Source organism: Labeo rohita, chromosome 16, assembly GCF_022985175.1.
Source record: "Labeo rohita strain BAU-BD-2019 chromosome 16, IGBB_LRoh.1.0, whole genome shotgun sequence".
NCBI lineage: Eukaryota > Metazoa > Chordata > Actinopteri > Cypriniformes > Cyprinidae > Labeo > Labeo rohita.
Window position 1 is genome coordinate 23,568,374 of NC_066884.1, and position 26,334 is coordinate 23,594,707.

Sequence of the window (26,334 nt, forward strand, 5' to 3'; positions counted from 1 at the left end):
AATAACTAAGATTAATAAATCCTGTAGACAGGTTCATTCTTAGTTCATGTTAACTAATGTAGTTAACTAATGTTAACTAATTAACCTTATTGTAAAGTTTTATGGAAGTTTCCTACACTCACCACAATTGCATTTACCTGATCAAAAAATACAGCAAAAACACCAATACTCTGAAATATTACTACAATTTAAAATAACCACTTTCTACTAAAATATTTTACAATGTAATTTTAAAGCTAAATTTTTAACAACCAGTCATTAGTGTCACATGATCCATAAGAAACATAAAAAGATTCCTTAAATGTTTTCGAAAGAAGACTCTTATGCTCACCACGACTGCATTTATTTGATTAAAAAATACAGTAAAAACACTAATATTGTGAAATATTATTACAATGTAAAATAACTGCTTTCTACTTTAAAATATCTTACAGTGCAGTTTATTCCTCATTTTAAAGCCAACTTTTCAACAAGTCATTAGTGTCAGATGATCCATTAGAAACATAAAAAGAATTTTTATGCTCACCACAATTGCATTTACCTGATCAAAAAATACAGCAAAAACACTAATATTTTTAAATATTACTACAATATAAAATAACTGCTTTTTACATTAAAATGTTTTACAATGCAATTTATTCCTGTGATTTTAAAGCTAAATTTTCAACAGCCAGTCCTTAGTGTCAGATGATCCATTTGAAACATTTTTTAAGATTCTTTGATGAACAAGAGCAAAAAAGCAGCGTTATTTAAATAGAAATCTTTTCTAACAATATAAACAGTCTTTACTGTCAATTTTGATCAATTTAATGCACCTTTGCTGAATAAAAGTATTGATTTCTTTAAAAAAAAAAAGTTTTTTAGAACAGTAGACTTTGGAACAGTAGTGTAAACCTCTCACACGCACACAGACTTTCTGTCTGGCAGAAAGAACACTACAGACTACAGGTCAGTGCGTTTTGTATTGTAAACAGAGTGTGTTTGTTTAATCTGGGGCACAGTGAAGTTATACTGATATATAGAGAGAGCAGGACAAAAGCCAGAGAAAGAAAGTGAAACTAGGACTGTGAGTACAAGAGATGAGAAAGATGGAGAGCTCGCATTGTAAGGGAAATCAACAGAGGAAAGTAATGTCAGGTGGAGGAGGGAAGGAGTGGAATGAGTGAGGGAGGAGAGAAAGAATAAAGATAAGCACACAAGAAAAGAATGCACACAGAACGGAGACGAGGGGAGGGAAGAGGGAGGGGCAAAGAACATGGCAAGGTTACACATGAAAACTGCAGCCTGTTTTCTTCTTTCACACACACAGAAAGAGAGAAGTAGAGAGGAGAAGCTTCAGTTTTGCTCGTGTCTCTGCAATATCACATTAACTGGCAAATTAAAAACAGAACGGAGGAACTTAATGCTAAGGAAGTGAGTACTTTCATGACACACAGAGCCAGGAAAGACAGACAAAAGACAGAGAGACTATGAGAACAATAAAATAAACACGGCGGCTACACATTGGCAGAGTTTACAGGACCAGCTCTGACATCAGTGAAGTGAGAGAGGAAGAGGGGTGCAACATTGCTTTACGGAAACCGCTTGACAGTTTCAAACGCTGACACAGTTTGAAAATAGGAAACAGACGCTTCAGAGAAACAGAAAGGGAAAGGGATAAAACAAAGCCTATTTAAACCAAACCATGTTGATGAAAGAATACCGGATATGCATGCCGCTCACTGTCGATGAGGTAAGTTTGGAACTTTTTGCGTGTGTTTGGGTTTCCGTCCATATGTTTGGGTGTACAGCAGCTGTATGAACGTATACGCTAATAAGATTTTTATTGTGCTCTGTTTACTCAGATGAAACCGCAGTGTACCACAGTGTACATGTCTGTGGACTGTATTACATCATCTCTTCATTTTAGCCGTTTTCTTTACCTAAACAAGTCTGACCAGTTACGTCCTTTTATTCTGAGGGCAGGAGTGAGTTATTCCCCTCAAGGCTAGGAACAAAAAACACAAAGGCCTTTCCTCACAAGCAGCTTGGGATTTCTACAGGGGGGTCTGGTATTGTTTAGTCTGTCTGTGTTTCACCTTCAAGTAGCCAACTTGTGTTCGTTCTGATCAAACAAGTCCGCACAAGCACACCTGACCTAAAAGTCTCCCGCAGAAATAGTCTAAGGTCTTCATCACTAGACCGCACTAGACCGCATAGTTTCCAGACAGGAGCACCACCCCCTTTTTCTGGAGAAGCTCTGTTGTGTGTACGGACAGCATTTTTCTCCGAGCCGCACAAGGTCTCTGTAGTCATCATCGGTGACAATGATTGTTGGAGTGAGTTTTCACATTAACAGATTTCAACAGAATTAGTCCTCGGAAAAACAGCGGGAACGTGTTGTGCTGCCAACACAGTTTTTCAGGAGAACGTGCAGAAAAAATTATGCTTCCAGAACACTTTAGTCTTTAGAAAACAAAACAAAAACAAAACATATGGCAGATGAGAGATCAAACAGTCTATGACAAAGTGTGACGTTGAAGTGAGAGGGTTTTGTATTTGTGGGAGTTTTAAACTCATGCAGTTCATAAATTATAAATACATTTCAAAATATATAGTATTATACAAAATTTATATTTTACTTATGTATATATTCATAGGCATGTGTGTGCATGTGTGTGTGGGATATAATTATTTCATATAATATACATAATTAGATCATGTAATTACAAGTTTATAACTTTGTTAATAATCCTTTTTAAATATGTATTTAATTTCAATGTATAAATCAAATATATTTGAAAATATATAGCATTATACAAAATATATATTCTACATATGTATATATTAATATGCATTTGTGTGTGTTAATGTATTACATGCACAGACACATGCACATACACACTTTGTAATGTAAATATAATTATTTCATATAATTTATAAAATTAGTTAATATAATTACAAGTTCATAATTTTGTTAATTCTTTTTAAATATGTAAATTAAATAAATATATTTTAAAATATATAGTATTATACAAAATATCTATTTTACATATGTATATATTAATATACGTGTGTGTATATATTATATAATATATTACATGCACTCACAACACACACATATACATCCATCCATACATATATATATATATATATATATATATATATTTTTTTCCATTAAATAAAACTAGAAAGTTCATATAATTACAAGTTCATAATTCTGTTACTATTTAAAATGTTAAGTTTATATATATATATATATATATATATATATACATACATACATACATACATATATATATATATATATATATATATTTTTTTTTTAATATATTTTAATATATACAGTGTTATACAAAATATATTTTACATGTATATATTAATGTACGTGTGTGTTATATATTGTATAATATTACATGCACACAGACACACTTAAATATTTTCATTAAATATAATTAGAAAGTTTATTTAATTACAAGTTCATAACTTTGTTACAATTTAAATTGTAAAATTTAATTTAAATATTTTCATTACATATATTATATATTTTACACACACACACACACACACACACACACACACACATATTTAAATATTTTCATTAAACATAATTAGAAAGTTCATATAATTAGTTCATAATTTCATAATTATTCATAATTTCATAATTTAGTCAAAAACATTGATGTAAATATTTATGTTTTGTCTCAACACTTACACCGGACTAATTTCTCTGATGCATTCTGTGAATTCAACTTCCTGTCATCCGCTTTTAAATTCCAATTCAACATTCGGCAAGTTCAACACACATTCCAGCTTATGAGCTCAGAGTGAGTCACGTCTTAAATCTAAAATTTTGCTCAACCCAGCTAAAAAACAAGTCCAAAAAAAAAGAGCCGTGAAACATATGAGGTCACAAACCGAGGTCAGCAATTTCTTTCTCCCTTCCTCAGTACAGAATCGGCCAGTTATACATGATCAGCAAGCACAGCAGTGAGCAGAGCGAAGGAGGCGAAGGGGTGGAGGTCGTCCGTAATGAACCCTGCACAGACCCCAAACATGGAGCCGGACAGATCACAGAGAAACGCATCTACCTCAACAGGTGAGATCACACACACACACACACACACACATACACGCATAAGCGCTCCAGTTTCTTTCACGGTTTACATCACCCACCTGCCAACGTGCCAGCGATCAGCTATTATTGATGACTGCAGCTAACATCTTTATGCATGCAGCAGAGCAGTGTCCATCGCTCACTTTACCTCCAAAAACACCTTCCCTCTTCCTGTCGGGCTTCAAGCAGGATTACACATCAACATAGGCGTCCAACCGAAGATCACGTACACATTCGGCCTGATATCATCCTACGCGGTGAACATGCACACACACTTATTGTAATTGCCTGTTTTCTTGTGTTCTTTACACTCTCGCCCTACAAGGACAAAACACACACGCACACACTCAGTCATTAGATGCTGTTGTGAATATGAATTACTGCACCTCTAGCAGTAAAACAAATTTTTCAAGCCATTAATGTGTTAGCAAAGACCAAAAGGGCAGAGCATTAAGTTCCTAATGGTCAAATAAATCTTAGCGTGGAGCATGTGAGTCTAATTCAAATGCTGGTATTACCGCAGACGAGATCATTATATGCTGTTTACAAGTACATCATGCTGAACCGCTGCATTGTAATTATGAATAATTTAACTTGTATCGTCAAGATATGAGCGTCAAAGGACTGTAATGTAATGGCAGTTGTTTGGTGGGAATGTGCTGTTCCGCGGGACACGCTGTGGCAGCGTCTGTCACTTCAGGAATGGGAAAGAGAGAGTGTGAGAGTGTGAGAACGCGAGGCCACATCCGTGGCGCCCGACACAACCGGCTGACCGTGAATGATCTACATCTGTAGTCTCCACCCCTCTCTTCTCATCCTCTGTCCATCCATCCATCACTCAAGTCCTCAGGCTGTAAATCTCAAGCGCTGTCTGTGCTGCCTTATCTTACAGTGCCGAGTTCATTATCTCTCTCTCGCTCGGTAGTGGGGTTTCTTGGACTCTGGCTGTGTTTTCGGAAGGGACAGATGGCACCAGACACCTCTGGAAGTGAGACTTATAGCTATTGTGACGGCTGTTTGACCTCTTGACCCAAAACACAAACACACGTGCACACTACAGTGGCCCACAAAGAGTATCTGGACACTTAGGATGAACATAGATACAAAATATTAAAACAAACAGCTAACGCAAACATACAGTGCAAGAAATTTTATTAAAACTAACTTTGACCTAGTATATACTACCATTCCTTTTTTTTTTTTTAAAGAAGTCTCTTACGCTCATCAGTTATTTGATTTGTATACAGTAAAAACAGTAATATTGTGAAATATTACAACTTGTTTCCATTTTATTATATTTTGAAATGTAATTTATTCCTTTGATGGCAAAGCTGAATTTTTAGCATCATTACTCCAGTCTTCAGAAATCATTCTAATATTCTGATTTGTCCTGTACAATGCAGTAAATGTCACCAGTCAAAAGTTTTTGAACTGTAATATTTTTAATGTTTTTTAAAGAAGTCTCTTCTGCTCACCAAGCCTGCATTATTTGATCCAAAGCACAGGAAAAACAGTAACATTTGAACTATTTTTACTATTTAAAATAACTGTTGTCTATTTGAATATATTTTAAAATGTAATTTATTCCTGTGATTTCACAATTTTTAGCATCATTATTCCAGTCACCTGATCCATCAGAAATCATTCTAATATTCTGATTTGCTGCTCAAAAACAATTATTATTAGTATTTTTGAAAACAGCTTAGTAGATTTTTTTCAGGCTTCTTTGATGAATAGAAAGTTCAGAAGAACAGTATTTAGCTAAAATTGAAATCTTTTGTAACATTATAAATGTCTTTATCATCACTTTTAATCAATTTAATGCATCCTTGCTAAATAAAAGTATTAATTTCTAGCATTTCTTCAGCATGTTAAAATAATTTCTAAAGAATCGTGTGACACTGAAGACTGGAGCAATGATGCTGAAAATTCAGCTTCGAAATCACAGGAATAAATTGTTTTTAAAATATATTCAAGTAGAAATCAGTAATTTGAAATAGTAAAAATATTTCACAGTTTTACAGTTTTTGCTGCACTTTAGATCAAATAAATGCAGGCAGAAGAGACTTCAAAAAACATTAAAAATCTTACTGTTCAAAGACTTTTGACTGGTAGTGTATTTTATTTAGAATTTTAGTATGCTTAATGTTTTAATACTTTACATCAAGGTTTAATTAGTTAAAATAAGAATACATTGTGTCTCAAAATTTTACAGCATTTTTAAATTACGTTTACTTTACAATTATACATTGTTAATTCAAATTTCTTTCATGATAATAATTCTATAATATTAATAATAACATAATATCAATAATAATTATTTTCTGTCATGATAATAATTTGATAATTCAAAGTTCCGTCATAAATCTCTAAATGGTGCAGGCTGAGGGGTTGTTAAACTGATTATATTTACAGTGTTAAACTACTTGGCACAAGCTGATTGGTACATGTTGCATACACAGCCAATGAGCTTGCTGCTCAGCCGTAAATCACTGACAAGCTACGCAAAATCACACTTAGAATCGAATGCGATTCATCTGCGATTATGAGCATGATTTTGCGTAGCTTCTCAGTGATTTACGGCTCTGTGTATTAACTGCCGCTCCAGCTGAATGCACGTGATGGAGATTTACTACTAATCAAAGCACTGGCTTTACTGACTAAACGTGCCTGACAAATTGCATGCGATTTATTGTGCAGCCCTACTTGCTGCTTTACATTTAAATGGCTGGTTAGTGTGGTTAGGCTAGCGTAGTTTGCAGTGCTCTTTCAGAGTTTCTCTGAAACCCTCCACCTCCCCAGCTCCACCTGTATTGATCTGCTACGGGTTATTATATATGCTATTGCGTGGCAGCAGTATGTGTTAAATATTCTCAGCAGCGTATCGGTGTACTGTATATCATAACAGTGGCACAAAAATCTACAAAAACCGCAATAACCAAAAGCAGCAGTGTTTCAGCAACGCATAATATCTGTTCTGCCAAGACCAAATACATTAACATTGTCACATAAATTACCATGCTGAAATCTTCAGAGAGCTGGCATGATAGAAATACACTAATATTAATTCATACAACTTGAAATGTTGAAAATTAACACCGGAAATTAACATTAATTTAGATAATGTTGAAATTAACATTAGATGATATACAAAACAATATTAATCTGGATTAACAAATGCTGTAAAAGTATTGTTTGTTGTTAGTTAGTAAAGCAAAAACTAATGTTAACAAATTCAACATTATTTATAACATACTTTGAAAGGTGTCTTTAAGTATAACAGAAGTGTCTACAATTTAATGCACAAAATATCTCTTTTGCACAATTTTATGTACAAATGTCTTTTTTGTAAAACGTCATGTACAAGTTTTTGTTGTCTCAGTTTTGCATGTGTAGTCAACTATTTATTATAGTATGTATAGTATATGTATAGTCAGATGGTTAACCGTTGTATAGGTCTATAATTGCTTTTCTTATTCGTGTACTGTTGTATGTTTATATTATGCTTAACTAGTATGTAGCACCGTGGTCCTGTGAGACACAACGTCTCATTCCACTATATGTCCACACATGTAGCAGACTGACAATAAAGCTCGACTTGACTTGACTTGACTTCACCAGAAAGACTTTGCTGGATTAGCAATTTTAACAGTTATTTAATCACAAGCTAAGTTAAACTATTGAACTGCAAGGCTCAAAAAATTGCTGGCTAGACATCCCAGGAGTATTGTGTCTTTCAGTCGGGCTACCAAATGTATCACCGCCCTGCCCAACGGGCTATCTTAAATGCAGGGTTCCTGCAGGTGCAAAAAAAAAAAAAAAGTTAAATACTCTACCTTCAATTGTATCCACCATATTTTTCCCCTAAGAGTGGGTGCGGCCATTTGTACACTTTATGAGTTTGGCTTCCAGCCTCATCTGTATCCAGCTATTTTTAGCTGTACAAAACAGCTGGTTTTGCTGCTTGATATTGCAAATTTTTGTGTTTTACCATATTATTTTAATGTATTATCTTAATTACGAACACACTGGTTTGTAGTGCAAACCATTTTACTGTTTACTGCAGGTTTTTATTCTTCTCATTATTTCCCTACAGCGGATAATAAACTGAAAGTGTTGCCCCTTATTCTCACTTTTGCGTTGAAGAATAAAGTGAATATTGCAATAGACAGACAAGAATCGTGATTAATGTTACAATTAAACTTTTTATATAAATGTTTATATAAATGTTTGTTTTTATATGAATGTATCTCTGAAGGGAACTGACTGCTTTAAGAGAAGTTTCAATGACATTTTCATTTCATCTTGCCTGACAGTGGAGCATTTAAACCGCTATATTCTGCTCCTCCAAAAACACAAAACATGAAAAAGAACAACCCAGTACCTTTGTTTTGGTAAGCTTTTCTCTGCAAGAATGTGAAAAAACGAGCCGCTCAGATTTCGCTCCCCCTGTGATGTAGGAAGGGGATCTTATTATAATACTACCACCCCTTAATCTGCACATTTTCACTCATGGCGCCATCATTTTGTCATGATTTCAGCGACATATAATAATCAAAAGCCAAAAGATGTTTTTTAGCAGAGTATCTGAGGTACAAGCTGTGAAGGCATACCCCTATTCTGAAAAAGGGGGCGGGGAGCAGCAGCTCATTTGCATTTAAAAAGACATGCACAAAAACATTGCGTTTCTGCTTCCACTCAAAACGGGCATTTTCAAAATGATATAATACATGATCTGTGGGTTTTTTTGAGCTGAAACTTCACAGACACATTCTGACGACACCTGAGATTTATATTACATCTTGTAAAAAAGGGCATAATAGGTCACTTTTAAAAATGGTTTAAAGATTTATCATTTTATAAGACTTTTTGTTTAGTGAAAGCCTGTATCTAAACTGTAAATCATGTCATTTTATGGTTTTAATATGTTAACCTATAGACACTGCCCTACCCCACTCATATGGTATTAATTTTATTTGCGCAGCTCTTAAAAAGAGTCATAAAATGCTGTAAATTTGACTTTAAAAATTCTGCAGATATCATATAAATAGTGAAATAAAATTCCTTGCTTCATATTTGCTGATATTTGTGTTTTAAAAATGTTTGTGATTAATGTTTTGACTCCTAGCATATACCCACATGGAAATTCATGCTGGATTAAGTCGAGGGCTGTTTACTTCTTTGTTTAATATGTCTTTTGTGTCGTAACATCTCATGTTTCTTTTCTTTCTTTTTTTTTTCAGCAAACTGCCAGCGTGGATAAGAAAGTTTGTTCCTATGGTTTTTTATATCACAGAAACTGCCTGGAACTTCTACCCTTACACCGTAACAGGTCAGTTTAAACATTGTTGTGCAGTGTTTGAATATTAACGTATTGTCACATGGCATGTACATCTATGTTGTCTGTTCAATGCACCAGTAACCAGCTGTGACCTAACACCCTATTTCTCTTCTGCACACCTCTCTCTTTCTCCGTCCACTGGTGTTTTACTATAGAGTACACGGTAAGTATTCTCACATGTCAGCTCAAACTCATGCAGTTTGCTCTGGGCTCACTGGCCCACTGAGCATACAACATAATCACCTCACTCCCTGTCCTTCTCGTTTTTCTCTCTCCTTTCTTTGCTCTTTCCAAAAGTGTTCCTTCCTACCGAGGTTCCATGTCAAGATTGAGACGCGCTTTGAGAATGACAACGGTTGCAATGAGAATGTGAGTGAGAGATGGCAACACACATACACATACACACGCACTCACACTCACAGACTCACACACAGTGTGTGTTCTTACAGCAGATAATCCTCTTAAAGAAGGACGATTCATCAGCGGCACACGTAGATGCAGCGTCCTTGTAAAGGCCATTGTGCTTGTGTCTGTCTCTGAAGCACTCAGTAGTAACAGTCAGGCAAGATCCAGACACGCCACCTTCCTCCGGTGACATACGACACCAGTGCCTTTAAAGCAGGGCCTCAAACTACTTGCATAGGTCAAAAAGATTTGGTTCAGACATGTAGCAAAACTAGGTCTCTTGTATTTAAATCAACAGAGCGGCTTAAACCGGAACTCATCAGAACTGATGTGCCTTCAGTTAAAGAATACCACATTTTTATTTTTGGTGCCCTGCACAGCTACAAAAACAAAGAAAGTTTGGGGTCACGGGTATTTTTATGTTCTATTTTCCCTTCAGCAACGAAGGGCGCATTAAATTTATCAAAAGTGACAATAAAGACTTTTACATTGTTAAAAAAAATGCATAGAAAAGCTTAAAGAACCCCAAAAACGGTATCAGTGTTTCCACAAGCAGCACACTATACATAATGCTAATTATTTCAACAGTAATAATAATAAATATTTCTTGTGTAGCAAATCAGAATGTTCCCGAAGGGCCATGTGGCATGGAAATTGGAGAAATGGCTGCTGAAAATTCAGCTTTGCCATCACAAGAATAAATTACATTTTAATATACACTAAAATAAGAAACAGTCCTTTTAAATTGTAATAAATAATAATAATTCACACTGTAACTGTTTTAATGTATTAAATTTTGATCAATGTTTCAAAAATCAAAGTATCACATTTTATACTTATTTTCATGACACTTTATAACAGTGTTTTCTGCAAAAACATCAGAAAATAGTTTAATTAATGTAATTATTGCATTTAGGAACACTGATTTAAAAAAAAAAAAAAAAAAAAAAGCAGTTAAATAAATCTTATTTAATTATTTAAAATGTGTTTAAAGAGACTTTGTCCTGTGGTGTGACAGTACAGGTGTCACACCGAAGGACATTTTCCGTCACACCAAAGGAGGTTTTAGCCTTTTGTGTCAATTAATGACCTTTTGTTTTCTGAGCTAACCTGTCATTAGCAGTTAGCAAGACACATTTGCATAATTGTCCATGATCATGTAGTTTAACATAGAGTTTTTAATTAAAAAAATGTATATATAATATAGGGGTGTCACACCAAGGGACAACAAAATGTAACACTTATGTAGTGGTTCCAAAAAAGTTCAATAACAATTCCAAAACAAAAATTGACCATGTGCACATGTCATGGGCTTGACAGGGGGCTTCAGTAACAAGACCATGAATGGGGTCCTTTCAACTAAATAAAGTTTTCTGAAATTGTCCGATTTAAAATCATGACATGGTGTCACACTGGAGGACATGGTTTTTAGAAACAAAATATATTAAGTTCCTATGCTTTCAGAAATAAATGGATGAAAAAAATTATTGCCATTTACTAAAATATACACTTGTACAATTATGCCAGAGGTATTTATTTAAATTTTCACGCTTTTCTCTTTTGTTGTAATTTATTGAACCATGCTTGAGACAGTCACACCATAGGACAATTTTGTAAAAAAAAATTTGAATAACACTGCAGCTTTTATAACAACAGGGCCACGTAGGAGAAATGTTTAACAATTTACTGCATTTTAAATAACAACAATATTAATTATATACATTTTTATTTTGTGAGACAGTGAAAATGCCATGTCACGTTAACTACACATACACACACACACATACATTTTTTTATGTCGGCCATAAGACAATAACATTAAAATAAAAAGTAAAAAAAATAAAAACCAAGACTTTTACAACTGTGCATCTGTTTTTAAATAACTTCTCACCATGACATCAAATGTTTTTGGCTTCTTAATGGGGCTTAATGGGGAAAACTGCAGTTTCCAGGAAATACAATCTTGCGAGTTGCTCCGAGGTCTTTCCATACATCAATAACCACAAAGCTGCACTAATAACTGCTTAAGTTTTAGATTTTAAAAACTTTTTTTTCAATTGGCCTGTAGGTAATGAAAGACTCCTGCTTTAAAATAAAGAATCAGACAATTTATTTAGCCGTGTTGTCATTCAGACTTTTAACAAAGTACTTATTGTGATGAGTTGAGAAATTACTGATATGCAGTGTGTTTGTTTCCATACAGCGAATGAAAGAGCGAGAGGCAGTTGTGCCCTGGAGTGCTCTCCGTTATTAAGAAATGAAAAATACGACTTAAACAAGATCCAACTTGCCACAAAGCATCTCAAAGATTTATGAACAAGCCTGCCTGTGAGAATGGAACTCAGAGGGAGGTGGCGGGAGAGTTTTGTTATTGATACTTCATAATTGATACTACTTCCTCCAGCTGACCCAACTTTCGCTCCACATATAACGACAGACACACTTCTTCCCAAATAAACATGACTTCATACCTAAATTTAACTACATTCTAAGTAAAAAATTAATAGGTACAAAAACTGTCACTGGGGCGTTATCCTTTCAAAAGGCACTAACATGTACCTTTAAGGTACTAAAATGCATGCTTTGGGGTAAATAAGGTACAAAGGTGTACTTTTGCACCTTTCTGAGAGTACATTACATAAAGACTAAATGAACAAGACATCCATTTTGCATACAGGCACATTCGCAGCAAGTTACACAACTCAAACAAATGAAAATAATACTGGTGCACCTGTCAACACATCTGACGAGAGGAACGGTAAATATTCCAACAGCTTTTCTCACGAGGAGACGGAGATAAAAAAGACAAACAGAAGAGAACGGAGAAAAAGAGCAGGAATTTGTAGAATACTTGCATTGTTTTTATGCATAAACAACAAAAGACTAAAGAGTGTCTGAAACAGAGATGCAATAGAGGACATCACTTATTTTCTTAATTGCTTATTTCTCATTCGTTCTCTTAGATTCCAGCGGGTGCAAAAAGCACCTGCAATGCTGCACAGTCCAGGCAGCCTTTCTTTAAGTTAAGACTTGTTATCTGCTTTCTTTCTCCATTGGCCTGCAGTAGTTTGCATAATTCAGTACTTCTGCCTATAGTAGGCTTGATTTTGCTCTCTTTGTTTCCATGTTTTTTGCATTAATTCAGAGCCTCTGCCTACGCCCTACGGTCTCGTCTTATGTAGTGTGTCAAGGTTTTGTAATGGGCTACAGAATGTTTAACCGCTTGCATTGTGTGCCATTTTATATGAAGATCGCTCTGAGCACTGAAACAGCTTCCCATCGTCTTCAATCAGATGCAGAAGCTGGTGCATTCGTATTCTTCCATGTTTACAAAACTTGAAGTTGCAGTGTCATTTTTCACTCGGGCATTAGGGAGTAGCTGGAATAAGAAAGCAGCGTGTTCTTTGATATATTGTTGGATCCGTCTGACCACGCTCTCTGATGTCTCCTGTGCAGGTGTTCAGTGACGACCCCACTCAAAAGGACAGCGTCTGCTTTTTGGATATTTTGAGCGATCCGATCCCTGACAAGCATTATAAGAAATCGGAGGTACATACACATTCATATATGCATAAACACATGGTGAAACAAAATCAGGATTGGGTAAAATTTTCTCATTTTCAATTCATGAGTTGGAATGTGAATCGAATTGGCCACACGCCACAGGATGCTAAATTTGCTATTTGAATCGGAATGGCAGGGAGAGGAATGTATGGAGGGGCAATCTACATTCAGTAGTCTACACAAGTTTCATCAAAACATAAATCATTAATTTCGACTAATTATGCCTGTTTATCTTCCTGTATGTAGGCATTTTTTCTCAGCTCATTAGACTAAACTGAGTGCTGTCACATTAAAATAACATCAAAATTTGTTTTATTTGACATACAGCGTGGCGTTTTAAACGTTTTGATACAAAGACTCCCTAAATATAATGATCGCCTTGAGAGAGACCTTCCTAAAATAAAAATCAATTATAAATTATGTATAAAGAGCAAATTATACTTTTGAGAAAAATGTTGAAGACATCATGTTGGTTCATATAAAATAATTAACTGTCCTTATATTGTCAGTCGAAAATACGGCTAATGGAAACGCGTCAATTTCGCAAAAACTCCCATATATCGCAAAAAGTTTTTATGCTCGCATGAGGTGGTTTCTCAGGCAATTTGAAAAAGGAATACTTCGCCAAACTGCAACAGAATCAGTTTTTTCACATTTACAGGTCACATGCCATATGTAAAAAGTCATATGATCATTCTTCAATGTACTAAAACCTCCAAGAAACACTTCAAACGTGACCGCTCTCAAGTATAAGGGGCTTTCCCTGCACTTAATCCCACCAAAATCAGCCATGACTTGTTGCGAGATGGAAAAAAATTGAATTTTAGTCACTTAACATCGGTTAATGGAAACGGCGTCATTTCGCAATACTTTTTTATCGACATCTATAAAATATCGCCAACATTTTGTGCAAATCTGTAATGGAAACGCGCGTAGTAAAAATTCAACAACTGGATTTTTTCAGAAAACAATGCATAAAAGTAGCACTTCAAATAGGGGTCAACTGATAATAAGCATTTTTATGTTTAACGATGTCGGTCATTTTCAAAAATGATTTGCCGATAAAATAATTTAAAAGCATTTAAAGAAAGTTTTTGTCAAAGCCCATATTCTTAATTTTGACATTCATTTTCATTTTTACACCAGACATATATGGGTCATTCTACAGAATTGATCCAAACGGCTGTCCCGACAACCAAAAAACACATTTAAAAAACATTTATTCAAATCTTAGATGTTTACTAAGATCCTTTTATTATCTATTGAACCCCACAATAATATTTAAAATATCAGTAAGTTTAATATAAAATTATTATTTGGTGGGTACTTGCAATTGGGAGGCTGTCCCGAACTCTAACGCTTAAATTTCAATTGACGAAAATGATATTGAAAGAATTTTTGCATTTTATTCCATTGTTGTTTTTTAAACTATATTTTATATGTTAAAAAATCAATATTTTATATTTTCTTTGTAAATTCTAAAAATCTACGTTAAAAAATGTGTCCTGCATTTTCATGTTACTACCGAAACTGTATGTTTTCTATAGTTAAACAGACTTTTTTGGGAGTTATTCCATAACATTTAGTTTTTATACGTGTACAGCTGTTCAGAACTGTGCTAGCTAACCATGTGCTGATTAGCATCTTTAAATTAGCTTCAAAAGTATCTAAAATTGTATGGGATTATTTTTGTGCCAATAAGAATGAACGTAACTTTATAAAACTGAATGTAACTTTCCAAGAAACGATCAAAAATATGACACTCCAAAAGAAGAAAAACACAATGAAAATGAAAAAATGAACTCAGTCGCACGAATTTAACATGCTCTTCAAATATGCTTCATTCTTTGTTAATGATTTTCAAAGAATCGTTTTCGCGAATCATGGATTCTGAATGCGTTGCCACAACTTTCGCTTACGCTTCGCAAATTTTCGTTTGCTGTTTTGGCACAAACCTCTCGTGGGGGCGGGCTTAACAGCGATCTACTCTGATTGGCTAATGAGCTTTTGATGGACAGTTGCTCTCTGACCTGGAAGCACGGACGGTGACGTCAGTGGCGCAATACGTCGTGCTTTGTTAATAGAAACTATCAGAACTGTTGCACACTGTACATGAATAAAACTTTTATCGATGTTATTGATTAACGTTACTTTAGCAACACGAACTTCAAGCTGCCCTGAGGGACAAGCTGAGGTGGAAAAGATGATGCGGCTTCGTGTCTCTCCTGGGAGCTCATCTTTAGAAACTAAGAGACGACCGTAGGTGAAATACTAATAACATTAATACTTAATATAAACAAAGCACGACGTATTGCACACCGCAACAACTTTCCAATATGTGCGCCACTGACGTCACCGTCCGTGCTTCCAGGTCAGAGAGCAACTGTCCATCAAAAGCTCATTAGCCAATCAGAGTAGATCGCTGTTAAGCCCGCCCCCACGAGAGGTTTGTGCCAAAACAGCAAACGAAAATTTGCGAAGCGTAAGCGAAAGTTGTGGCAACGCATTCAGAATCCATGATTCGCGAAAACGATTCTTTGAAAATCATTAACAAAGAATGAAGCATATTTGAAGAGCATGTTAAATTCGTGCGACTGAGTTCATTTTTTCATTTTCATTGTGTTTTTCTTCTTTTGGAGTGTCATATTTTTGATCGTTTCTTGGAAAGTTACATTCAGTTTTATAAAGTTACGTTCATTCTTATTGGCACAAAAATAATCCCATAAAATTGTCACTACCGAAACAGACACGACCAAAACATTTGGTGAAGTTTCGGGAGTGACATCTTTGTTTTTTTGGGTGTTATCCCATAAAATTGTAACTACTATAACAGTCACAACCAAAACATTTGGTGAAGTTTCAGTAGTGACATCTTTGTTTTTTGGGTTGTTTTCCCATAGAATTTTAACTACTGTAACAGCAGTGTTTCCCCTGCCATTATAGGGGGGGCGCCCTAATTTCTGCCTCTACATGGACACGCGTCTACAATTTCTCCTCTGCGAAAACACGGACGGGATCGCGTCCATTCATAAAAACGGAATTTACTCTATATGTTTGGATGAATAAATCAAAATGGGGTCTGTAACTTAATTCAAATCGCAAGATGGACTAATGTCTGTGAATATTAAAACGCAAAAAGACGGTTTAGATATAAATCCTGCATGTTTCGCTTGGCTCTGTATGTATGAATGGCGGAAACACGGTTTTGTTTACTACACAAACACTGAAGCACACAAGGCTCACGGAGTCTCATTATATGATGACATGAACACATGAACTTCATCTCCAGAGCTGCTGTGAGAGTCACTTCATGTGAATTTTACAGTTTTATTTGAGAAAACTAGCATCATATCATACCATATACACACAGAAACTTCACGCCAACCTGTCAAAATAAAAGTACGGTTTAACATGTAACAGAAATATATTACTCTTGTATTACTTTTGTTCAGTAAAATGTACATCTTTATATATTACTATTTCTGGCCAATTTAAATAAAATAATTAAATGACAAAAACAAATATTACAACCAGATTAACCACTTAACTGTAGAAAAAAAAAATCTACAACTATTATTAAAACTTTTTTAACAGAATATTCACACAATTTTTCTTCCACGTATTAATTTTAACAGTAAACCTCTGTATGTTTGCCAAAAAATAAAAGGGTTTAATTTTAAGGACCCTATTGTTCAAAATGTTGAAACTGAGAGTTTTGGACTATTATACAGAGAGTAAAGTACCGAAAAAAGTACAGTTGGAAATCGGCATCCCAGCCTAATACACCCACAAAGCTGTAAACCTAGGGGAAACACTAAATAGTCGTGACCAAAATTGTTTTGATAGTGACATAATGCTTTATTTGGGGGAAATAAACTAAAATTTTGTGCAGTTATGCAATTTTTAGTATTTTAGTATGTTTTAGTAGTGTTAAATACTAGAAATGTGTACCTTGGATATTATAAAATTTGCATACATACAAAATTTGTGGAACAAGACATTTGTTTTCCAAGACGTTTCCAACTCTGACTTTGAACCAATTCTGTAGAATAGCCCATATATTGTTTCAAAATATTGGTTAAACGGCCTATTTGATCTGTAATAATCGTTAACAGCATCAGCCCTGAAAAACACCACCTTTTTATGTGCATTTTCATTGTATCAGTATCGCATCAGAATCGAGTGATGAAAAGGCAAAATAAAAAAAAAAAATCCCTTAATTCGCAAAAACGTTTTTACGCTCACTTGAGTGGTTTTAGACTTCATGTGAATAATGGGAGATTGAAAAGCATTTGCCGAATAAATTCCTCAACTGCATGAAAAAAGTCATTTGACTGCGCTATGGGACGGCATAACCTGATTCACCTGCGGTCTGATTTTGTTGCACAGCATCTCAAATGTTGTTATAGTCGTTCTTAAATGCCCATTCAAAGTCTGTTGTTAAAGTATTTCTGCATAATTGCAACCCAGCCACGACTGCATTCCCAAACAGCAGGCATTCACCTCCAAAAGTAACGGCCACATTTATTGTGTTTCATCTACTCACTTTGAGGCACAAGTAATTTATATGAAAATGATTATATTCAGTGGCTTCTCCTACTTTTCTTAGTGACAGTGACAGTTTATCAGGAAGTGACGATTTTGTTCTCTTTGACTCGTTAGATAGAAACTGTGCTTATTCATAAGTGTTTTATGTGTTACTTCCATTTTGCGCATTAGTTTATTGATGCAAGTCCAGCTAGTGATTGTTAATATAATGTAATGTTTCTATTAATAGTCTATATGTTGGGTGTATGATAACATTTCTAGCGAATTCATACAAAAAAATTAAATGTATTATTAAAAACAACCCTTACAGCAGATATAATTGCATGCACTTTACATAAAAAAAAAAAAAAAATCTCCACCGATCAAGATTTGAATTGGACTTCAGTTCAGAATGGTGAGCAACTTTGACTCACAAATAAGCATCTGTGTTCTTGAGGTCTTTGTGGCTTGACAGGAGTGCAGATGTCTTGAGAGCTAGCATTTAAGTGACAGAGCAGAGACATAAGTACTGTGTGCACACAAGTACAGCAGCAAAAACCACAAGACAAGCAGTACATAAAAAACACATTCCTCAGAGTGCTCTACTTAGAGATACAGTTCATTGCAATCTGCCGCTCTTTCAGTGGACAAACAAAACATCAAAGGAAAACATGTTTCCATGTTACACTCTCAGATTCAGTCATGCGCAAACCTTAAATCCATTGCTGTCATATGCCGAGTTAGGAATAAGACAAATCCAAAGGATTACAGTTTCCAATGAGAAAAAAAAAAAATAGCTGAGATAGGCCAAAGACAAGCTCAGACTTGTTGACAAAAGGCAGTTGTACCAAATTATTGTATCACTTCTACACACAAAAGGCACCAAAACAAAACTTTAAAGTAAGAATGGGTAAATAATTGTTCCATTATATTATATTATATTATATTATATTATATTATATTATATTATATTATATTATATTATATTATTACAAGTTGTTAAAATACTAAATATGTTCTATAATTATTAATAAATAAGCCTGTTAATCCACAGTTTTGGCTTAATGGTGGCTTTTAAATACATATGTTGGATTTAATTTCCACTTTATCTAAAATAATAATAATAATAATAATAATACAAATCAAAAGTGTTCCATTTAATGGAGGCAAAATGGCATTTATAAACTACTAAAAATTAATACTTCAAAGAATTTGGGAAAAAAAAAAAAAAAAAAAAAAAAAAACTATCGTCATATCATATACAAACAGAAACTTAAAGGTCTTCACAGCAACCACTTAAGTTAAAAGTTTGGTTGAAACGGTGACAGAAAAAAATATTACTTAATGTAATGATAGTACTACTAATAATAAAATTATTAAAACATTATTTTTAAGAAATATTTACCAGAAGAAAATATTAACCAGAATTTATTTACCAGAAAAATGTAAAAACTGAATATTTCCAAAAAAAAAATAAAAAATAAAAAAATACAATAAAACATTTTTTTTTTTCATAAAATCAATTAATTAGAGATGCTTTTGATTATTATATTTTAATAAAACCGTTAAATCCAGAAAATGAATGGAAAACACCATAACTTTGGTAAAAATAAAACTGAATTTAAGAATAAAATAATAAAACTGAAAGAAAGAAAATTAAAACGTAATTTAATAAAACAAATTTCATAGAGCCTTAACATTTTCTTTATTTATTTATTTTTTTTACTTCAAATTGCTGTTTAATTGTGCAATTTTCATGATTTCAATTAATTAAACATGTTTTTTTTTTTTTTTTGTTTTTTTTTATTTAACCACTTAAAACTAGAGTCTAGAAAAATTTAAACGGAAAAAACAAACATTTAAACAAATAAACAAACAAACATATAAAAATAAATAAATTAATAAATAAATAAAATGGAATTTGGGAAAAAATAAAACCGATTTCATAGGGCCCAAAACTTAACAAAATATTAAGAAGAAACAAAAAAATTCAATTACTCATGTCATGCTTTAAAAGGGTGTCACAATTTAAAAATTTACTTTTTGTAACAGAAGAAAATCCTGCATGCACCGACAAGGACATTACAACAGGAATATGACATTTCTGATCATTAAAATGAGTTAATTATTCATAACAGCTTGTATAACAATTAACTGAATATCACTTCCACAGATATGTAATTGTTAAAAACAGAATCACTTTATTAAAACAGTGCTGATACCAAAATGTAATACTAGCTACATTTCATGCTAGATTAATTTAGGTTAATTTTAGATAATAGTTAATCAAACAAATCTAATAGGTCTCACAAGCAAAAGCATGAGATTGGTGCCTCTAACGCTTTAAAAATGGGACGCCACACGATCGACTGTGAAATGTAATGTCACCCCTGCACAGTAATTCATGCGCAGCATGCAACACACACACACACACACACAAGAACAGGCAATGATCTGCTCACTCAGCAGGTAATGTGTGTCTACTTAAAACAAACAGGATCTGAGCAACTGGGTGTCAGAGAAAACAGGCCGGGGACCCCTAGTGGATGGCTGGAGAAACACCACCAAACCCATCATGTGCTCTTACAAGAGAGTCACCTGTAGCTTTGAAGTCTATGGCTTCCAGGGACGAACGGAGGACTTCATTCACAGGGTACTGACCATAACATCTCACGCATTACATCATGCTGTTTTAGTCATGTAATCCCATCATGTGTGTCATATTACGGCATGTTATGATTCATCATAGAACATTCGTGACATTCTCTTGGTGGGACACAGACAGGCCGTGGCATGGATTGACGAGTGGCATGGTAAATGAGATGTACCGCAATGCTTCATTACCATAATTAACCACATGCTCTGTTAAGTACACAAAAGAATCCTGATCCTCGCTTGGCACTCGATCGCTGCATGTCATCTATCTTAATTCTTCACAAATACACAGTAAACGCATTACAAATATTTGTGCACACAGGCATGACACTCGAGGAGGTGAGAGAGTACGAGAGAAAACAGCAGGAGGAAACCAACAGCAAACTCAAGAGTGACATTACCTGCACAGGTATGCTCAGATTACATTACCAGTAGTGATAATGTTGAATTTACTTATTTACTTATTACTTAAGTCTCTCATGCTCATCGAAGTTGCATTTACTTGATCAAAAATACAAGGTAATATTATGAAAAATTATTGCAATTTAAAATAACTGCTTTCTATTGTTATATACTTTAAAATATAATTTATTTATATGATGCAAATCTGCATTTTTATTAGCCATTAATCATGTCTTCATTGTCACATAATCCTTTAGAAATCATTCTAATATGCTGATTTATTATCATTGTTGGAAACTGTAATGCTGTTTAATATTTTTTGGAATCTGTGATTATTTTTTCAGGATTCTTTGATGAATAAAAAAGTTAATTTCTAACAATATAAGTCTTTACTATCACTTTTTTATCAGTTTAACACATCCCTATGTAACATGTTACAAAAGCATATTTGTATCATATTTGAATGATTTCTGAAGGATCATGTGACACTGAAGACTGGAGTAAAGATGCTGAAAATTCAGCTTTGCGTCACAGAAATAAATTTTATTTTAAAGTATATTACAATAGAAAACCACTATTTTAATTGCAATAATATTTTACTGTTTTTCTGTATTTTTAATCAAATAAATGTAGCCTTGATGAGCAGAAAAGGCTTCTTTGAAAAAAACATTGACAATCTTTCAAAACAATTTAAAACTTTTGAACAGCAGTGTAGTCAAATTATTGTATTAACAATAATACCTACAGTAATAACAGCAATTATATAGATTATTTTCAATTTAATGTATGATGAACATTCTAAAATTATTCCAGCAGAAACTTTTTTCAAAAATATCCATTTATATATTTTCTGAATAAAAATGTTTGTCTAATATCACTTAAAAATTGTCAGTATTAAAATAGCTCTTTTATTTATTTTATTTTATTTTATTTTATTTTATTTTATTTTATTTTATTTTATTTTATTTTATTTTATTGTTTTTTTTTAACCCCATATCAGCAACAATGGCTATATTCATGGCAACATTATAATTTTCAAATCAATACATAATTTATAATAACATCAGATTTTCTTTAGAAGCAACACTATTTAAAAACATACAAGTAACAACAACAGTACAGATAAAAATCATATAGAATCTTTCAATTTAATCAACGATAAAAATTCATTCTGTGAGAGACCTTGTTAAAAATGTCTTTTAGTATATTTTCTAAGTAAAACCGCTCTCTAATATCATTTAAAATTGGACATTCTATAAAAAAAGTCTTAAATAAATCAAAAATCATTTTCCTAGATCTTTAAATCTTCAGAGACCAATTCAATGAAAATGTTGAAAAATAAATAAATAAATAAAAATCGAACAATATCACAAATTTGCTTGTTTGATTAATGACCCAGAAATAGTGCAGAATTATAAATATTTGTAATTTATTTTCATTATGACATTTCCAGATTCGAATCTGAATAGATTTGATCCTTTCCTGTAGCTCAAACAATCATGGCGCATGATGCTAGCAATGCCAAGGTCATGGGTTCGATTCTCAAGAAAAACGAGCAACTGATAAAATAACATTGAATCCACCTTATCATTTAACGCTAAAGTAAGCATATGGGCGAGACCTCCTGTTTATTACCCGCTACAGGGAAATAACGAGAAGAATAACAACGTGCAGTAAACGGTAAAACTGTTTGCACTACAAACCAGTCTGTTCATAATTAAGATAATACATTAAAATAACATGCTAAGACACACCAGTTTGCAATATCAAGCAGGCAGCAAAACGAGCTGTTCTCTACAGCTAAAAATAGCTGGACGTGGATGAGACTGGAAGCCACGCCCATAAAATTTACAAACGCGCACGCTCTTATGGGAAAAATAAGGTGAATACATTTGAATATACTCTTTGGATAAAAGCTTCTGCCAAATGAATAAATGTCAATGTAATGTAGCTTTTCAATGTGAATTCACTGTCCTCTCTCATCGTTCACGCTGCCCTCTGTTGGTGAGCGTTAATACCGCATCACAACTGTTACAGTTTAGTCAGCACTGTGATGCAACTTCATTAATAATATGAAAGTCATCATGACTCGTCTAACAACACTCTTGCAACATGTTACACTAAATCACAAGCGCTTGTGACAAAAACTGATTTTCTTCTCGGCTTCGCAGACTCTGCTCCTCCAGTGCGACCCAGCTTCACACGCTCCATCTCTGTTACGGATGAATCGTCACTGAAAAAGATGGGGGTAAAGACTGTAGACATTCCCAGCTCTCCATCCTGCCCGTCCTCTCTCAAAAATCCCCTGAGATTAAACTCTACCCCGGAATAACATCCATCCTCCATCCTCACACCGCAACGACCACTGCCAGTACCAACACTTTAGGAAAAATCTGGACTTTCTCTTCTAACCAAAACAAGACATTCCACATTGTCATTCTCTGCTCTTCATTCCAACTGGACTTGTAGTGTTGCAGAGATTGGCATTTGACAAAAACATCTTGAACAACTGAAGAAATGTACATATTACATAAAAGACTCTGGCTCCTCATGAAGTGAAACCACAGTGCCTTAATTCCCGTTTCTCACAGACTTCACCAAAATGGATTGAACAAACGGTCTATAAACATGAAGGACAGACACACATGAACACAAATGCAAAGCCTCTATTGACATAATCAGTAGACTGTTTCAGCGAAACCCGATCACATGGATTATGGTGATCGTGAGTGACTAGCTGAAATTTCTAGTGGGTTGCGGGTTATTGAGACTAACCTTTGACCCAGTGTCAATACATTGATGGAATGTAATTGATTGTTTAGTCGTGCAGCACATAGCAAAAACATTATCAATAGTACTCTGGGTGATAAGACTAAAGGCTACAAGGGACTACGCATTATGCGTTATTTGACACTGATATAACACCTTACTTGTAACAGTGCAAAACCATAAGCTTATATCAATTAATAAGCCAACGTTGTTATGTCAAGCCGCTCAAACAAACTGTTGAAAGTGCCATGTCATCACATATTTTTTTATAATAAACTTAAGGGATGCATGATGCTCTAGTTCTACTCTGATTACCAGCCAGTTTTTTTTCAATCATTTGAAGACATGTATGACTGTTGCGTTTGTGTTTTTTCCAGTGTCTCGCACGTGAATAGCGTGTTAAAGACACTGCGTCAAGTTAACACGTAACGCCGCTCATCAATGTCGTATCCAAAACAGTGGACCAATCAGAAGACCACGGAGGCGGGGCAAGCGTCGCAAGCTATTGTTTACAGTAGAAGAGAGGCAAGGCAACTTCTGTATTCGACGGCAACATGGCATTCTGCACAGCACTTATTTTTAAACCATTCCTGAATGCTGCGTCTCATGTTTTAGATGTAAAGACGTGTTCTGTGTGAATGGAGTAGCAAAAAAAAAACATAATTTGTTGAGTCAACGTAAAATAATTGGTTACCCTGCTGCCCTAAAATTTTAAAAGAGAAGTTTACTTCCAGAACTAAAATTTACAGATAATTTACGCACCCCCTTGTCATCCAAGATGTTCATGTTTCTTTCTTTCTTTCTTCAGTCGTAAAAAAAATATGTTTCTTGAGGAAAAAAAAAACTGGGATTATCTCCATATAATGGACTTCAATGGTGCCCCCAATTTTGAACTTCCAAAGTGTAGTTTAAATGCAGCTTCAAATGGCTCTAAATGATCCAGGCGAGGAAGAAGGGTCTTTTCTAACAAAATGATCAGTCATTTTTGAAACAAATTGACAATTTATATACTTTTTAACCTCAAATGCTCCTCTTTTTTTCTGGTTCAATATGTTCAATACAGTTAGGGTATGTCGAAAAACTCCCATCTCGTTTTCTTGTCCAACTAATTTGTTATGAAAATGACCGATCATTTTGCAAGATACAACCCTTCTTTCTCAACTGGGATCGTTTAGAGCCATTTGAAGCTGCATTTAAACTACATTTTGGAAGTTCAAACATGGGGGCACCATTGAGGTCCACTATATGGAGAACATTCCTGAAATTTTTTCCTCAAGAAATATAATTTCTTATTAACTGAAAAAAGAAAGACGTGAACATCTTGAATGACAAGGAGGTGAGTAAATTATCCGTAAATTTTTGTTCTGGAAGTGAACTTCTCCTTTAAGTTCAGTCAACTCAAATAAGTTTAGTCAACTTGAAATGTTAAGTTGTACTAAGCGACAACTTAGATATTTGAGCTGACTAAACAAAAAATTTGGTTTGTTAAATTTAAAAGCTGGGCTTGTTGCCTTAAAATTTTAAGTTGAATGAACTCAAATATCTAAGTTGTTGAGTACTTTTTTTGAGTTGACCGGCAGCTGGGTAAGACATTTTTTTAAGATGACTTAACAAATTGTTTTTTACACTTGTGCATACAGAGTGACAAGATCGCTGAGAGGATGATCACATGCAACAGCTATCATGAGTCAGATTCACATCTATGCCTATGGGGGCATTCAAAAAATTTAAATGAACAATCGTTCATTAAGCGTAATCGAGGTAAAATGTTCAATTAATCAGGATTTTGATTTTAGGGCATATCGTTCAGCCCTACAAAGAAGGCCAAGACAAATAGACATTATTTTTGTTTTGTTTGCGTACAAAAAAGTATTCTCATAGCTTCATAACATTACAGTTGAACCACTGACGTCACATGGACAATTTTATCGACGTCCTTACTACCTTCCTGGGCCTTGAACGTGCCAGTTGTGTTGCTGTCTATGCAGGGTCAGACTGCTCTCAGATTTCATCAAAAATATCTTAATTCGTGTTCTGAATACGAACGATGGTAAGTAATTAATGACAAAATTTTCATTTTTGAATGAACTATCCCTTCAAGATTATATATTAAAAAAAAAAAAAATTACTGACCCCAAATTTTTCATATAGGTTATACAGTAAGTATACTTCTAGCAAGTATACTTAACTCACTTCTTGGGGTGAAAGACTCAAAAAAGCATCAATAAAAAGTGACTTTGTAAACAAAAGTCTGAGCGTAGGCATGTTGTAAGCTTTAAGCGTTCTAGGAACTGCATTTTTGCTGTCATATTCACCTTTTCTCATCATATATAATTGCAAAGATCCTTGCTGCTTCCTCCTGTGGCTACTGCTGTATTCATTTATTCCTAGCGTTTTATTTCCTTCTTTTTATCTTTCTGACGAAGGGATGTGGAAGGCAAAGATTGAATCCATGTTTCCTGAAGTCTTCTAGTAGTGCTCAAAGGACTCCAGGCTGTTCTGTTACAGCTCTGGCGCTCTCTTTCTTTCAATTTCTCACTATCTTCAGCATTCTCTCTTCCTGTCCCTTGCTGCC

At 34.2% G+C, this 26,334-nt stretch overlaps 1 protein-coding gene across 1 annotated transcript; it reads left to right on the forward strand.

Moving 5' to 3' along the window:
• The first annotated feature begins 1,252 nt into the window (after positions 1-1,252).
• Positions 1,253-24,064, forward strand: pitpnc1b (phosphatidylinositol transfer protein cytoplasmic 1b). Its single transcript, XM_051131493.1, has 10 exons — positions 1,253-1,732; positions 3,930-4,078; positions 9,340-9,428; positions 9,593-9,600; positions 9,735-9,806; positions 13,299-13,391; positions 20,431-20,586; positions 20,683-20,746; positions 20,911-20,997; positions 23,162-24,064. The coding sequence occupies exons 1-10, from the start codon at positions 1,685-1,687 to the stop codon at positions 23,320-23,322; spliced, it is 927 nt and encodes a 308-aa protein (XP_050987450.1). The 5' UTR covers positions 1,253-1,684; the 3' UTR covers positions 23,323-24,064.
• Positions 24,065-26,334: the final 2,270 nt, after the last annotated feature.